The sequence below is a fragment of the Cimex lectularius genome, unplaced genomic scaffold (genome assembly GCF_000648675.2).
Source record: "Cimex lectularius strain Harlan isolate CLEC.00 unplaced genomic scaffold, Clec_2.1 scaffold33, whole genome shotgun sequence".
NCBI lineage: Eukaryota > Metazoa > Arthropoda > Insecta > Hemiptera > Cimicidae > Cimex > Cimex lectularius.
In genome coordinates, this window is record NW_019392683.1 from 18,065 (window position 1) to 35,676 (window position 17,612).

Genomic DNA, 17,612 nt, shown 5'->3' on the forward strand with positions numbered 1-17,612 from the left:
TTAAAATAATGTATACCAATACATTTTTGATTGTATATTTCTTGTGAAGTTTTTAAACTGCATGGGTGGTGTTTTTTAAACTTTTGATGTTTACATAACGGGCTGAAACAGTTTTGAATTTATTGAATATATTATAATTAATTAAGGGTTTTTGCTGAGATAAAAAAGTCAATGGCACGAGCGGGATTTGAACCCACGATCTTCGGCTTGATACGCCGCTGCTCTACCACTTGAGCTATCGTGACCTCGATCCACTCGGACACCGACTTCCCATCTCAACCGCACCTTTTGAATTTTCCCTCCTTTTTTATCTCAACTAAAAACCTTAATTAATTGTAATATATTAATTGGTCAAGCGGACCACGAAATTAGTGAATTTATTGAATATAGATATATCGCCTGAGATATTTTTCTACGTTCAGGAAAGTTCTTAGCCTTTTTTTTTAATTAAGAAAACAACATTTTCTTTTCTATCTAAAAAATATTGTGAGTTTGAGAATATTTTATGATCGTGAATATGAAGAGGTGTAGGCAGAGGAGGTAACTTTTGCTCGACATAGAGAGAAGAATGGTCGCAATAATAAAATCCAAAAAGTCGAGAACTACTAGAAAACAATAATTTTGGCAAAGGAATGTAGAAAAGGACCGTTTGTTTCAAGTTTAATCGAGAATATCCAGCAAGAACTGCTTTACCATAAGGTCATTTAATTATCCTGAGAATCTATACAATTTTTGACAAAAGTTTCTTCTCTTTGCCTCTTCTATGTATCAACCTTCATTCATGAAATTACGCCAATTGATCGTACACAATGAAAACATTTGTTAATAACGTGTATAAACTGTTTTTTTCTTTCCCCGAGGGTTCGCAACAGCAGAGGTTATATCAACCCTCAGGGTTTTGGGTTCGAATGCAGGGCCGCTGGATTCGAACCCGGGACCTTTACCTTACAGTGATGAGAGCCGCGTCAACCACTAAACCGTTGCGGCCACCGTGTCGGTGACGCCCCGTGTATAAACATTAGTGTGAAGTACAGCATAAGCATTAGTCGATGACGCGTCAGAACTACTTTAAAAGACTTTTCCAAATTAAACTTAAATACAATTTAAAAGGCACTCTCTTGATTCGAACCCAGAAGTGATAACGCGTCGAAAACGAAACATTTATCAAGCTCAGGAGTCAAATTAGCTGTTTTGCACCATAAAAGAGGATTGATGAGATTATAGTCTTTACAAAGTTTAGTCTTGTTTTTAACCATTGTGTTGTGTGCTTTGTTCAGATGAGAGATTAGGCCATCAGCGTAAAGGCGGTGTCTCTTAGCCGATTAGGATTCATCGTGTATGTCAGGAAGTCGTTGAGACTGGTCCTGAATGGCCAAGCGGATCCCACAAGGACCTCTCATTGTTCTCGACCGCTTTATTTCTTGCAAGCGCTTTATTTACAAATCGGACAATATTTCTCAATAGGGATCGAGGAAGTTGTTTAAGGATGCGGAAACTGTTCGGATAAATAATTCTACGGCCTCGGGTCGGTTCGATGTCCACTCGGGATCGCCTTAGGCAAATGGTCGTCGCGTGCCAGAAGGATTGAAATTGAAAAACATGAAACGGCATTGACACTCCCTCAGGAAGGAGTTACAATTATAGAACCGCCACCAAATTGGGACCATCAAACACCTGTTGTACCGCTGCTAAATACGGCACCGATCTTTGTCTACCGGCCTCGCTCTTCCCATAATAGCCCCCGCGTGCATAATACATAATCGGGCTTCACAATCAAAGCCCTTGGTTATTATTATTATGATTTATAAGTTAATAAACCAGTACAACTCGATTTTATAATTTAGAAGCATGGTGGTCTTCTTTATAACGTCTAACTTTCAACTGCCACAGAACGACCGATTGAATGTCTTCTGTAGCAATCGTTTCCGATCAATTAGATCAGCACATTCCCACTTTTCTACCTGTGAGACGCGTTTCAACCTTTCCCCAATCATCAAAGGTTTAGCTGTATCAGAGCACACTGTTAAAACAATTTTTAAAATAAAAAACTATCGTTCACCAAATGTTCGACATAATATGACAACAGTTCAGGCCTAAAACGAAATCTATTCCTGCAGTTTGGTCGCGATATTAATACTGCGATGATCTGGTCGACCTGCCCTGTTTTGTTTTGCCTATTAGATGCGTTTGTTCATTAAGGCCGCCACACACGACCAAACATGTTTGAAGTTTGACGTTGCACCCACACGGTCAAACTTATTTGTTAAAAACTTCTGTCCAACATGCTTCAAGTTTCAGTTTCAAATAGTTACTGGTTGAGTTTAGTTCATTTTACAAAGGATTTTAATTTTATTAATTATATTTACTGCCTGATGAGGAGTGAAGCAGCGAAGAGAGAGAGAGAGAGACCGTAAAAAGAATAAGAGGTCCGTATGGACAAAACAGTGGCTGATGGAAAGAGGTTCTTATGGGCACGTGAATCTCTTGAACGAGCTGAGGTGTGCCCCTCAAGACTGGCACAACTACATGAGGATGGACGAGGTAACGTATTTATATTTGCTCTCTCTGGTTGCTCCAAAAATAAAAAAAGAAGACAGTCACGAGGAGTTCAATTTCCGCCCATGAACGATTGACTGCAACTCTGCGTTTTCTGGCAACAGGCAGAACCTATGATATCGTATATGTCTTCGGCCCCTGCGCCAGATCTTGCGGAGTTCAAGACTTTCTTGTGTTCCCTTCTCCAAGAAGTTCGCATGAATTGATTTTTGTTTCAAATCAGCTACAGTAGCACCGGGTTCAATTTCGTGTAACTTGGAGAGAAGGTTGTTGAGCGCAGCATTCTTCTTATCGCGGTTACTGTAATCCTTACTTTTCACAAGCCAGAGTTCAGGAAATGTTTTGTATTGTTCAATAAACTCACTCAAAAAAGTTTTGTTCCACACGTTGATGGGTTCCATCAATAAAACTAGTATGTAAACAGAAATTATGAGTCATATCAACCAAACTATGAAAGTGCATAGCAACAGTGCATTAAGGCATCATCATTTATAGACCAAATCTCAAAAACGAATTTTAAATGTGCTGGCTAAAACCGTGGAATGATGCAAATTTCAACAAGCCCGATAAAAAACTTTCCTCAAAACAAGATTATAGCGGTTTATATCTTAAACAGTTCTCGTAATTTTAGAACTACTGATATGCATAAAATGTCATACAGCGACTAACAGACGAAACCAGCAGGTATGGGCAGACCAACCTACAGGTTGGTCAGTTCTCAACAAGAATCTCACAATAAATACTGAGTCTGTTCAGGATTACCGTCATTATCAATAATTGCAACGACAAAATAGCACATGTATTAAAACATAATCAATGGTGATCGTAATTAAATTTTTATAACACTATGACTACAGGCTTATCACCTTGCACATCACGAGAATTCAAATTTATTTTATACAAATTAGATTTAAAGGAAAATATTTTTTAACTAATTGTACCTAAATTGTATCTCAATGTAATATGAAGTCATCCTATGGATAAATGAGAGTGTGGTCAATTCAAAAATCTCTTATTCTTTATATAATTTTCACTACCTGTAATAAAAAATTATATATTGCAAGGGTTTTAATAATTATGTTTGACCTTGACTTTTTCTCTTTGTAGAAGAACTATCGGTAAAAGATAATGGATTTGCCGAGTAAAACTGAAAATGTGGCAGCGTAAGGGCGAGAATAGAAAGCGGACTTACAGAAATAGCGACGAAATCCTCGTCAACAGTGGGCTTTGAAAGGAGGCCTTTTCTTTGGAAAAACACCAGGTAATCCTAACTCGGCCAAATCCAGGTCGTGAGGATACGAAGGGCCACCAAGAACTGACAACCCTTGACCGGGGGCTAAATGGGGTAGCGACCGTTAGCCTCGCCCTCGCCACCCTCCAACTCTATTTGATGACTGACCGGTTTCGCAAACTTACCTGCCGACAAAAAGTGCACGTATAAAATTAAGAACCAGTTAAGGCTGAGGGAAAGGTCGGATTATCCAGGAATGAACGAGTCGGGGGAGGGAGAAGAAAAGTTGTACGTTCTCGATTTAGGACGACTTGTCTTTGCGATGGAACTGGAGGGTGAAAGCCGCCGCCACCCTCGGGAAATCACCCCTATTTCTTGCCAACACGCAGATACGGCAATTTCAGCGTTACCAGACAGTTTGACACTCACTTTTGTTTCTAATAACAAGTTAAACGCTGTTGAATAAACGACTCCATTTCCGACACCTCTGGAAAAACGGTGGTGTTCTCCCTCGTCGGCCATTTATCAACCGACTTTTAAATAAAGTGGTGGCCACAATTGAAACATGAAGCCCAAAAGTTGGAAATATTACAAACCATTAGTTGTTACCTTATACTTACAACAAATTAAGACAAATTACTTGTAACTATCTTACATTTTTTTATACAATAGAGTAGAAGCATGAAAATCTTTCCAGTTCGCATAGTCTACCTGTCTCAACGTTTTCTCCTCAGAAGGACCAAAATAATCGGAATCCACCGAAGAATAAGTTCATCACCCCTCAGCCCAAGAACAAAACGTCGAAAAAATTCTTCAGCTTGCCGAATGACATGAAATGAGTTTGGTCAGGCCCTGTGGATGAGCCCATTTTTGATTAGGCCTGGTTGTCAGTCACGTTTACAAGTGGCCCATCAGCAGGTCGACGCAGTGTTTCCAAGCCTTTCATCATGAAAAATGATTTTTAGATGAATGATTCTTTGAAGGAATTAGCGTCTCACAAATTAACTGATGTTAGTCGACGTGTTAACTCTTCATTAGATGTTTTTAAATCGCATCGAACATAAGATTTGAAATATTGTACATAATAGTCTTAAAAACATTGAATAAGACAATAAATTTTTTTCTCTTTTTTCCGTTTTTCTCGAAAACTACGGGTCCACGAACTTATTTCTTGTTCCAATCGACCCAGCAGGTCAATGTACATCGAATAATTTAAAAAATCGGTTTTTTTTTCTTCTTCTTTTCGTTTTTCTCAAAAACTACTTGGTTTACGGGCTTTATTCTTGTTTCAATCGACCCACCAGGTCGTTTTACAAGGAAAAAATGAAAAATCGAGATTTTTATTATTTTTCGTTTTTATCAAAAATTACGTGTTTTACGGGTTTTATTCTTGTTCCAATCGACCCAGCAGTTAGTTTTATATAGAATAAATTTAAAAAAGTTTGGATTTTTTCTCTTTTTTCCGTTTTTTTCTCGAAAACTATGTGGTTCACGAGATTACTTCTTGTTCCAATCGAACCAGGTATAATCTGGTGATAAATTTCACACTTTTTCAGAAATATCACTTTTTTGTTCGATGTGAGTCATTAGCATTCCAATTTGCAACACGGTGTTTCATATCACATTGAAAAATTTACTAAACACTGGAATCGGTAATATTAATATTTAACTTTATTTTCGTAATTCAAACTCGGGAGAAGATAAAACACAGGATAATCGAGTACTTTGATCATTTACTATATGATATTTGGAGACTTTCAACTGGCAAATGTGTTAACCTATTCAGGAAAGGTATTCGAGTAGTTACTGCTAGCAATTAACACGTAGTAAGTAAACTATAGCCTAACCTTGAAAGAGTTCATGAAATAGCTCACTTGCGCATTTGTTAACAGACTCCAGACTGTGATTGTCGAATGTTTGAAAAAGTACATTTGATTCATAAAACCTTTCACTAATAGCTGGCTTAACATGAGGATGTTCGCACGCTACAACGTGCATTGTTTTTTTTAATAGTTTTTATTTGTTAAATATTGATTTATTAATTGTTCAGAAATCGTGAGATGCGGTCTGGTTTCAGAAAACATTTTCTTTATCGTGCCAATGTTTCGATCTTTATTGAGATCATCTTCAGGGCTCAAAGTGTTTGTCTGTGCCATTGTAATTGTGCCATTCTTGCAGTCTCAACACGACACGCAAGAATTACACAGAAGACAAACACTTTGAGGCCTGAAGATGATCTCAATAAAGATCGAAACGTTGGCACGAAAAAGAAAATGTTTTTCTGAAACCTACATCACACCAGACCGCATCTCACGATTTCTGAATAATTATCGATTAACGGTCACTAATCACCACACANCACACACATACATACACACACACACACACACACACACACACACACACACACACACACACACACACACACACACACACACACACACACACACACACACACACACAAAATGTACATTTTTTTATCGTTGATTTCGTTTCGTTATGATTTATGTTTTAATTTTCAGTTCGTGTGTGGCTGAAAACCAATGGCCGACATGCCGCAGTCGTAAATTTTTGTTTATTAAACTAAATCACGTTTGTCTCACGGGCGTTTGGGAAAACAAGGAAGGTAGTTAAGAGTTAATAAGAGGTCTTCGTCGAATCAGGGCCAGAATCGCGTTCCCAGCAATTGTTTTCCCCGGGGTCAGAGGTTGCCGGACCGGAAAAAAGATATGGATCTTTTGAGGAAGCCGGTAATTAAAGCAGAAGGCGCTCGTCAGAAGCCACCCCACCAACTTTTTAAGCCCCGGGCGGGATGGCTAACCGGCCATAACCGAGAATTAAATCGGCCAACCGCCTGTGAACTTTCTTGGCCAATTAGGGCCCTTAATTTTCCCTCAGGCACAATGTCGTTTTTTAATGCTCGTAAACCTCACACGTCCACTAAATGAACCGGGATGGATGTAAAACCGTAATAAAAGCCTGCATAATTCTCTTTATTGTCCACTTAATTGTTGCAGTTCCTCATATCTCCAAGGTATTATTTGTTAACATTTAACGACTTGTGCATTACATTTCATTCTAACATGTAAAATCTCAGTTAAAGCGTTAATTTAGATTATGAGCCAAAAATACATTCATTCATTAAAAAAGCTAAGTATCACTATAGAACAAACATTTCTATCCTGAAATTGTACAAATGAAGTGCCACTAAAATGAAGCCTGAAATACACAAAATACTTAACGTCCAACCGTTAGGTGTGACCCCGGCCAAGGGGCAAACCCCTTAACAATACCTTTTCCATTTTATTACCAATTGAAATTCCATCTGCTGTGACTGGATTCAAACCCAGGAATGATAGTCCGACCCTGTACGAATACCATATAGATATGAAACCAAACTTGTCCCTAACACTAACGCTAATCGTAAACGAAACCGAAACCTAACCCATTCATAAAACTAACCTTAACCCTCACCCCAACCTTAAACTTAACCTTACCCTACATAGCCCAATCCGTCCCTTAAACCAAACCGTACATAACGTTGCCATTCCTAACTAACGTAGCCTAACCCATGCGCACTCTCTGGTTAAAACAGCCATACTAAAACCTATCCGTGTTAAAAAGTACAGTTTTTGTTGCCAACAGGGGCAAGGAGTTTGTTTGGAATTGGTTGAGCACATATTCCTAACACTACCTAACGTTATCCGTTCATACAACTAACCCTAATCCAAATCTAATTGAAAATTTAACTCGAATAAATTAAACCTAACTCTAAGCCTAACCCGTTTTTCACCCTACATTACCTTACCATTCCTACCCCAAAAAGAACCTAATTTTAATCTTAATCCAAAGTTAACCTGTTGTGATTTTTTCCTTATTATTTGACTTGGGGCTGTTTTAACGGTATTAACCTCTTACAGCTCACTTTCTTTATGATTTTAATTTTTATTGTTTCTTTTAAATAATTCATTTAAGTTCTTTTTTTTCTTTTTTTTCCTTTATTAGTTACTTGTGCATATATTAGTGGCATTTAATACAAAGTTAACCTTTCCCAACCCATCCCTAACCTTAGACCTACCTAACCTAACCCGTTTCTTAACCCTAACCCTACATAACCTTTCCATCCCTAACCTAATCTAACACAACCCATGTGCGCACCCTCAGGAAAATGGATGTCAAACCCAAAAGCATATCCCAGTTATAAAGTTGAACCGGCACTACTTTACACAAATGCTTTTCGACTTTGGGCCATCTTCAGAAAGGAACTGACACTCAACATCCACATCAACATGCAAAATGGATTTCCGTCCGCAAATAGCATGTTTTGACCTGCGTGAGTAACTAAGTCTCGGTTAATTAATATGGCATCTATGATAAGAGATTTTAGTTTTTTCAAGCTTCTTCTAATTTTCGAGTTGTTCGTTGATGCAACATACTTCCTCTTGTATTTTAATCCTCTCTGTTTTGGTATGTCTGAAAAGTTGTTGTTTTGAAAGAGAACCAATTACTGCTTACAACTTAATTCTTGAGTAATAAGTGAACCCAAGCAACGATTTATGTAAAATAATAAATATTTATCTATCTATTTCTTACATCGTTTGCAAGCAACACGCTTTCTAAGGGTAAAGATGCGTATGGAAATAGCGAAAAATGACATAACCCAAACAGTCTCAAAAATGGACTTATTTTATTCTCAAAGTTCAATTAATTGATTGTTTGTGTCTGTCGTTTGATTGCCTTGGAACTACAGAGAACCAATCAAAACGAGGTATACATTGAATCTAACGGAATCTAATGGGACCCACGGTTGACAGTAGAATGATCATAATTAATAATTTCAGATCAGCAACTGGAATATCGACGCGGGAGCAATTTTAACAATAATTTAAATATGAGCGATAATATTTTTAAAAAACAGTCCGCATTTCACCCTGGCTTTCATGTTATTATTATTTATTGCATAATGTTTAGTGGCCTGACTGACGAAATTACTTCTTTCAATTAATTATTCTTCGTATGTAAGGTCTTGAGTAAGTAAATGTCATGATAGCTCAAGCGATAGAGCTGCGGCGTACTGAACCGAAGGTCGTGGGTTCGAAACCCGCTCGTGATACTAACTTTTTCATTTCAACGAAGACCTTACGTACAAAGAATAATTAATTGAAATTAATACTTATTATTTAATATGGACAGTCAAAACGTGAAGCCTGTATGAACTATTATTAACACTTTGGATCAACAAATTAATATTTTTATAGTTTTTTTATTGTCTGATTTAGATAAACTAATCGTTTTTTTTATCCTTTCTAAATTCCTGCTTTAAAAAATCTTCATATATTCTGTATTTTTGACAACAATACACCAAAGAGTAGGAAAGCCAATTCCACCGTAATGTATATCGAGAGACCTGGCGGCTTGTTTCTTGTCATTATGAAAAGGGAACAAAACTGTTGTTTTGAGAGGTCAAAAGTCAAAAAGTAATTTCGGACTTTACTACCTGCGGCTTTTCAAACACCGGCTATTGCCCAGGGTCCAAGGTTGAGACCTATAGGGAGTGTATAGGTGAAAAAAATCAAATGTCCAATCCAATTTGCCGCTCGATTGTTTCGGAGGTGGAGGTCGGTAAATCCGTTACACTTTCATATCACGTCCTAAGGTTGTTCCAAGGCGCCCGTTCATTGCCGGTAAAACTTTTACCCACAGACAAGTATAAAAATATAAACGTGTTTTTATTTAGGACCGTTCCTTTACTATTTCCGTTCTAAGGACCTCGTTGGTCAAAATAGAGGTTACATTTTTGGGTAACTTATTTTATAGACTGTAAAGAACTTGATAATGTTAATTAACTATAGTCGCAAGCCTGAAAAGGAAGGTTTTTCTATATGAAAAATGCAAAAGAATATTACAAAGTCAATTTCATTTATATGGGATCATCTTTTACGTATTTCATTCAAGATAATCAGATATATCTGTCTTTCTTCAGCCCACACTTACTAAAAGATAATCAACGTACAGAGATAAATGGACAATATTTGATGTAGATTGACGGTGAACCTTTCACTGAATACAAATAAAAAAAGGTTGCGTCTCAACGATCCGGGATACTAAATAGTTCGTAGTACGTTCATGATTGCCGTCCGCCCTGGATTTATGCTTCCTAATCATCGGCCAATGGTTCGACGAATATGATCATGCTATTTGATTACTTGATAGCGGGTCGCTCAAATCAATGAGTGATAAATTGAGCGTAACTCTATTAGTCACCGAGGGAGGCACCCGCCACGGGCGATGAACAGGTAAAACGTTTCTAATTCGATTTTCACCATGAAAATGACCCGTTTTTGAAGGGATTACTTCGTACATCGACGTCTGTTTCGATATTGCCCTAGATAAAGAATACGATAAAAGTTCGCGCAGTTTTTGACAGGAAGCACGGTTAAAAGGTTGGTCTCATTTTGTACATTCCTTAAGGTGGTCAATGACAGTTGACAAGGACCTAGTTTGGCTGATGATTGACCATCGGTTCCAACTGTTCCAGTTAAATTATAAAGACTTAATCACATTCATTTTGGGATAAGGATGTCCTCTTTTTAACTGGGGACTGCTTCACCGATATTATATAAATTCTCTCTGCTTAGAAGTTCCAAGGGGCAGCCTCTTAAAGGTAATCGCTTCGGGGAAAAAATCTCCCGGCAAATGCCGACAAATAAATCGGGAGGCTATAAGGGAGAAGTAAGCCCCGGGGCGGTTTCAAGCGCCGTGGCAAGACGTCGGACTTGAAAATCTAATGGGCGTAGGCGGAACGATCAGGATGAAAGACAGATCTCGAGGACCTCCTCATAAATATTGAACCGGGGCCCACGGAAACTCACAAATGGAGGTAATTGAATAAAAGCAAGACGAGAAGAGAGAAAGAGAGAGAGAATAGAGAATGAACTGGAAAGAGAAAAGACCCACTAATCCGGCGTGGGGCCGATTTGTCTTCGCCTGTCCAATATCATACGGGCGATCTGTTTAACATCTCAACGCGCATCTTATTCCGATTCTTCACGACTCTGCTCAAACTCGTAATGGATCTTCTTCGGTGATTAACCGCCGGTTTCATTGAACATTTCACCATCCCTTTCTTTTCAAATCCATTATTCTTGAGAATCAATTTCACCAATAGAAATACCGATGATTGAGATTTTGACCAATTCGATCGAAAGGCACGTTTGACCATTGAAATAATAATAAAGTGGGACAAACAGCTGAGGACATCATCGGCCCTCCGCGTGTTTTCCTTCTTTTTTTCTTCTTTCGCGCGTATTTTGTAACTGCAACCATTTGAGCGTCTCGATCGGACTCTCTGCTTTTAAATGTTTATAGCTGGGTGCGCACTAGGTCGGTGGGGCTGCGCGGCGCGGAATTGTGAAGGTCCGCACACTATGCAGGAACCGCTGTCGGACGCGTTGGTCGAATTTTCCCCCTCCATCTGACTAGCGCTGCGGTTGGATTTTGCATTTCCAGGAGTCTCTACGTCACAGTCGTTGGTTTCGTCTTTAGAAATACGGCGTTCGAGGGCAGCCGAATATCCCGAACTCAACGATTTCCGACCGCTCCGGGGGACACTGGGCCGGTAGCGCGGCGAGGCGCGGACCCGGGTTCCAGAAGTCTGGCAACTTCCTCCGGCTCCGCGCCGCCCTACTGGCGTAGAGTGAGCCCAGCTTTAACGTCGATATACTAAAAATGCCCCTCGTTTGTACCTCAGGTTGTGAAAATACATTACAACAAACACAGGTCACATTCACTCCCCCAGAGTACTCCACATTCCTCGGGGCTGGGGTGAACCCACTCCATTCTCGCTAATAAGTTACTTTTACTCACCAGACGTCACACGCTCACACCACAGTTCTCGATATTCCACGGGGCCCATTCGCCCATTGAGAAAAAAAGATCTGTATTGTAAGATTTCTTATAAAGTACAGATAAAAATCCTGTAATTTGTTTTCGATCCTTTTTGGTATATGACCACCCTTCAAGTGTTCACCTTTAGCTGTTGGTCTATGCGTCTTTTGAAAGCAGAGTTGTGTAGGTCTTTGAATGTATTAAAGAGGCCTTCACTACTATTCCAGAATTGAAGTGGAATTAATAGCAGTCTGAGGTCTATTAACCTAAGTAGTTAGGCTGAGTTCTGAGGTTTTACAAATCTTATTGGATTTAATTCATCGTATTGGTTCTATGTAATATACTGGGCTTTAAAATTATAATTAATTATGTAATATATAGACAATTTCATTTGACACGGTCAGAACAAAGTAGGAAGGCCTTTATTTTTCTATAGGTCATGCGAAGCACAATTAATCAAACCTGAGATAAAAAGTCGATCCGGAAATTTACAATACAACACAATACTTTCTAATCGCGTTTCATCTGGGATGTCTTAAAGAAGAAAAAAAATATAATCCCTTTGTTCCCTCAATTGGCTTGTGATTTGATTAATGAAATTGGCCATTGTTGTACATTCCCTCCCAACCGGGAGAGATGTCAAGGTGACCTTTGCGAAGGACACTTCGCATGCAACAGCAAAACACCGTGCATTTTTGAATATGTAAAGCGCATGATCACGTACCGATTGTTAATGTTTCCCCACCGAAAAAGCCGAATACTCACTCTCTAACCCTTTTGTTAAAAAATCTACTATGAGATAACGCAACGTCGTAATTTATTTCTTGTAGCATGCATTACAAAGGATAGATAATGTTTGAACTTTACCTTATGCAGTTTTTAACATATCTTTTATACAAATTAACAATAATGAAATCGTGTTTGGCTCCGAGCCATGTACAAATCCATTTACTTCATTCTTAAAAGACAAATGAACATTGACATTCTGTACACACATAACCTCTTGGGGTTAACAAGCTATATTTTCTCAGTACATTAACATTCATTAAATCGACAGTTTATAATTTTAGATTAATATGAGTGGCGTACCATGATGATGGCATGGCGCCAAATGTTCCAAACATAAAGTGAAACATTTGCAATTTTTATTGAAAAAAAAACAATGTAATGATTAACTGATTGTTTTTTTAGTTATTTTTTGCTGAAATTAAATGATCGAGAGTTTGCAATGTAATGTAATCGTAGTTTTGTCACTTCCATTCATTTTGCTTTTTCTGTCCTCCTTCAATGCTTTTGGGTGTGTTGTACAGATCGAAATAACGAAGATGGGCAGAAGAAAAAGACAGGAAACGACCACAGTACTCAAAAGGGAAAGGTTGATTGAAAAAATTAAAAACTCGACGAAACTTGTTTGAAATTCCCAACCAGCGAGGATAGACGGACCTGAACGATTGGAAACAACCAAACTTCGTTCTACCCATTTATGAATAGTTCTTCTGATCAATTCCTTGGATTTGTTTTGTTTACGGTAAGTCGGATTCAAGAGACGCCTCGGACAGACTGAATAAGCGAAGGCAGCGGGACCAGGATGCTCAGTGACCCCAAACTATAAAAAAGAAAAGGCAAACTATTTTAACTCTAACCACTTTGATTAAAATATTTTATTTGTAACCGCATAACGAACCAAATAATATTTCATTATTGGAGGAAGGCTGAAACAGGACTGACATTCCGTTCCCGAGAACTCATCGTCAACAAGACAAGAGGACCTTTAGCGTCCGCACCTGGCCTTTTCCGCCTTATTGGACGTTTTGATTCTAAAGATGAGAGCTGACGCACCTCCGCATACGGTGTTACCGCCGCAGCATTGGTGTAGAGGCGCCCCAGCCCCTAAGGGGTAATCTCGCTCTCCGCTTGTCCACTCCGAATGGTCGGGCCTGCATTGTGCATCGGGTCGTGTGCCGCACGCAAAATGCTAACAGGCCGAAATACATCAGCCTGTTCTCCCGCGCACTCCCTACATAGAGAAGGCACTCGATCTCCCCTAGCGTAGAAACTTCCGGGAACGCCCCGGCATCTGTTTAGTTTAAAGTGGAATTGCTAACCACACCCTAGATGAGCACCTACGGTAAAGTCTCTTATCGAGCTCATACTACACCTGTCATGCGCATTCGAGGGACGCCATAGGCTCAGCCTGGGTGGTCCGATCCTTCGCTTTCTCAAGGGTATAACGCCGGTCATACGCACAACAATGCGAAGCATACTCGAGTCAGAGACACCGTTTCCGTTCGCTTACTCACGCATTCGAGGGACTATTCAGCATGATCATCGCGTCCTCAACGCTTACACGGTCGCAACGTCTCCCGTGAGGCCGGGGGTAATAACGCTGGCCATACGCAAGCTTCACGAAGTTCACAGATAGAACACAGCCTCTAAGTTCCCGCCGTGGGCGTCACCACGCGCCACCACGAATCCATTCCCAGTGTAACTAGGGCTGAATTTGGAAAGTGAAACAGGACTGACAGCCAAACCAGCGATAGACAGACCTGGGCGATTCGAGCAACTAAACATTAACATTTTTAATTCTCTCTAAAAATAATATTTACTCATCAATCTCAATAATTTACAAATTTCTTCCTGAGACCTGTAGAGTGGCCTTGTAGTTCGGTCAACAGCCAAATTAGCGGGGGAAGATTGACCAGGAAGATAGGAAGACACTAAACTTCAAAGCTTTCAATTTTCTCTAAAACGAAAATTAGACCAAAAACCTCTAAAATTACACTGGGTGGGTGATCAATCTGTGATTGAACAATGGCCAAACAGCGAGCATAGACACATCAGAGACATATGGAGACATCTCATTTTTAAAGCGTACAATTTTTTTTTTAAACAAATTTACCTAGAAATTTCAAAAATTTGCAATTTTTTGCTTGAGAACTGTGAATATCAACCTGCAGTTTGGTCACAGCAGTATCAGCGAGCATAGCAAGACCAGGAAGATGAGAAAAGAACTTAACTTTAAAGTTTAATTAAAGTATTAGTTGGTTTACAGCCAAACCAACGAGCACAAACAGACCAGGACGAACTAAACATTAAAGTTTTCAATTCACTCTTTAAATAAAATTTGCTCAGAATCCTCTCCAATATACAAATCCGTGCGTAGTTTGGTCTATAGCCGACGGCCCAGGACGATAGCAGACAACTAGACTCGAAAGCTTATGATTTTCTCTTATTTACCCAGAAACCAGAAAAATGTAACATTTCGTCTTGGGATTTGAGGAATGATCAAGTAGTTAACGAGCCTGTTGTTTGATCCATATCCAAACCAATGTGCATAGACAGACCAAAACAATTGGATTCAACTAAACTTTAAGGTATATATGCCTTTCTCATCAAAATTTACCCAGAAACTTCTCAAATTTGCAAATTTCTTCCTGGAGTCTATGGAGTGATCACCGGGTAGTTTGATCTAAAGTAAAACTGGTGGACGATTGGAGAGACCAAACTTTTAAATTCATAATCGTGTAAATCTAGGGTTTAGTCAAGTATTTTGTGTTTTAATTATTCATTCAAGCTTCAAGAAAATTGCAAGAAAGTGACGAGAATTAATGCCGAGAGTAAAATACTTGCAATGCAAATCTTTGTCATTACGTTTTGAAAATTTAACCAAACTCCATTATTTAATGCGTATGCGCTTATCAACACGCGAGCAAGAAAGTATATCAAGTCCAACGGGGAAACAATTTCTTTTTGTGATACCCTGCTCTGGAAAAAGGTCAAACGAAATTGAACAACTGAACACCGATTAACTTAATTTCACGATCGGACGAAGAAGATATTACCTCTGGATATGATCGAAACGAAACCCGATCTGATTTTCGTTCGAATGAGGCGTTGTCGGTGTTGTACGTTTGTCCTCGGGATTTTTTGAGGAAATGTTCAAATCGCCGTTTGGACGAAATGGAAGAAGGTGGTAATATTTAAAAACGCGATGGTTAACACCGTGGAATATTAAAATTAATGTAATCCAATATAGGAAGAGGTGAAGGGATGATGCGAATATTAGGGGTATTCACGATGTTTGTAAGATGTTAGCTCGTGTTAACTCGAAAAGAGAAATGTCCAGTAAGATCGTGAATGCCCCTTGTCTTAGAAAGAAATTTACCTTAGCATGTTAAACGTTAATTTTTCCGCAATGCTGCGCGTGGGGATTGGTAGAACCAAAAATAAAGCTATAACAGTCCTTGAAGTCTTGTTGTCGTTTGTTTTCTGTTAAATTATAAGATGCCAGAAGTTAATAAAAAAGGAAAATTAACCAACTTTTTAATTCAAAATGCTATTTATGTTCTCGAAAAGAACTAACAAATGACAAGCTTCAATTCGTTCTGGCATAGATAATTTGGATCCTGACGTCTAACAGCCTACAACTTTATAGGATAAGGGATGTACCTATTATGAATGAGAATATAAGAAAGGTCAGAAATTAACAAAAGAAATGTATTAGTCTGATTTAATTAATGCGCATTTAAGAATAAAAATGCGCGCAGACAAAAAACCAGCTGATAAATTCATGACTGCGATGTTACCTACGCCCTAACGGATAATAAACTGACTACATTTTCGACCTAACACCTAACTTATTAAATTCACTAGTTTTCGTGGTCCGCTTGACCAATTAGCATCTTTAAATTAATTAAGGTTTTTAGTTGAGATAAAAAAGTCAGTGTCACTAGCGGGATTCGAACCCACGACCTTCAGCCAGATACGCCGCTACTCTACCACTTGACCTATCGTTGAAAAATGGCAAAAAGGAGGGAAAATTCAAAAGGTGGGGTTGAGATGGGAAGTTAGTGTTCGAGTGGATCGAGGTCACGATAGCTCAAGTGGTAGAGCAGCGGCGTACCTAGCCGAAGATCGTGGGTTCGAATCCCGCTCGTGCCATTAACTTTTTTATCTCAACTAAAAACCTTAATTAATTGTTTATATTTGTTTTCAATACCGAGTTAGAGCAATCGTTTTAGATTTATTTGCAATATTAGTACCGGCTGAATGTGGAGTTTATAGAGACAGTGGTCGTGGAGGAAGTCCAAAAGACTACGAGGGAGTACCTTTTAGTTTTAGCACAATTGTGGCATAAGACAGTTTATCAGCGGATCATCGCATTATCAGATGTTGGAGAGAGTGCAAAGTGGGAATCTAAGTCACCTTGCACACCATGGAAACGTGTCGACGTGGTCGTCTGGGGCCTGTACCCTGTTGAGGGGTGGTTCACGTCGGATGGTTGGAGGATACGGCCATATACTGTGACTGAGGGTTGTGGACTTTTCCATTACAATCTAGAGGTAATGGTGTTTATCCACACCCCCGAAGGGGTCACAGTACAAAAATAAAGTAGGTTGTAAGTTTAGATGGAGTGTTGATGTCAGAGAGGATCGAAGTCACGATAGCTCAAGTGGTAGAGCAGCGGCGTATCTAGCCGAAGGTCGTGGGTTCGAATCCCGCTCTTGACACTGACTTTTTAATCTCAACTAAAAACCCTAACACCTGACATTGGCTCTGGCCTGTTAGATCGAGCAATGTTAACTAGCCGATTCTTACAAGTCTACGTCATCATTTTTCTCGATCTAACAGGACCTATAGAGTTAACAGGGTTAACGCAAAGATCGTGAATACCCCTACTGACTGAAGAATTTGTTAAAACACTAACAATCGTCCTTAAAGATGATAATGATCATTTGTTGCAAATTGGCTTGATAAATGAAATATGTTGTCGTTTGTCTCTGGATTAATTCACCACGTGTTTCCCTCTTTGTACTCTTTATCTGGCCTTTATGTTCTGACAATGCTGATTGTTACGAAAGCAGATGTATTTCAGTTATTGTATGCTCTGAAAATGGTTTATCGCGTTATCAGCTTAAACAATCTGCAAATTTTCCCC

General features: G+C 39.1%; 1 protein-coding gene across 2 annotated transcripts in view; it reads right to left on the reverse strand.

Annotated features, from left to right (window-relative positions):
- Positions 1 to 2,683: 2,683 nt before the first annotated feature.
- Positions 2,684 to 17,612, reverse strand: part of LOC112126498 — a 358,621-nt gene continuing 343,692 nt past the window's right edge. For both annotated transcript variants that reach the window (XM_024225714.1, XM_024225715.1), the window contains exon 6: positions 2,684 to 3,972. In XM_024225714.1, coding sequence (XP_024081482.1) covers positions 3,893 to 3,972 — 80 coding nt within the window. In that variant the 3' untranslated portion in view covers positions 2,684 to 3,892. The remainder of the gene's footprint in view (positions 3,973 to 17,612) is intronic.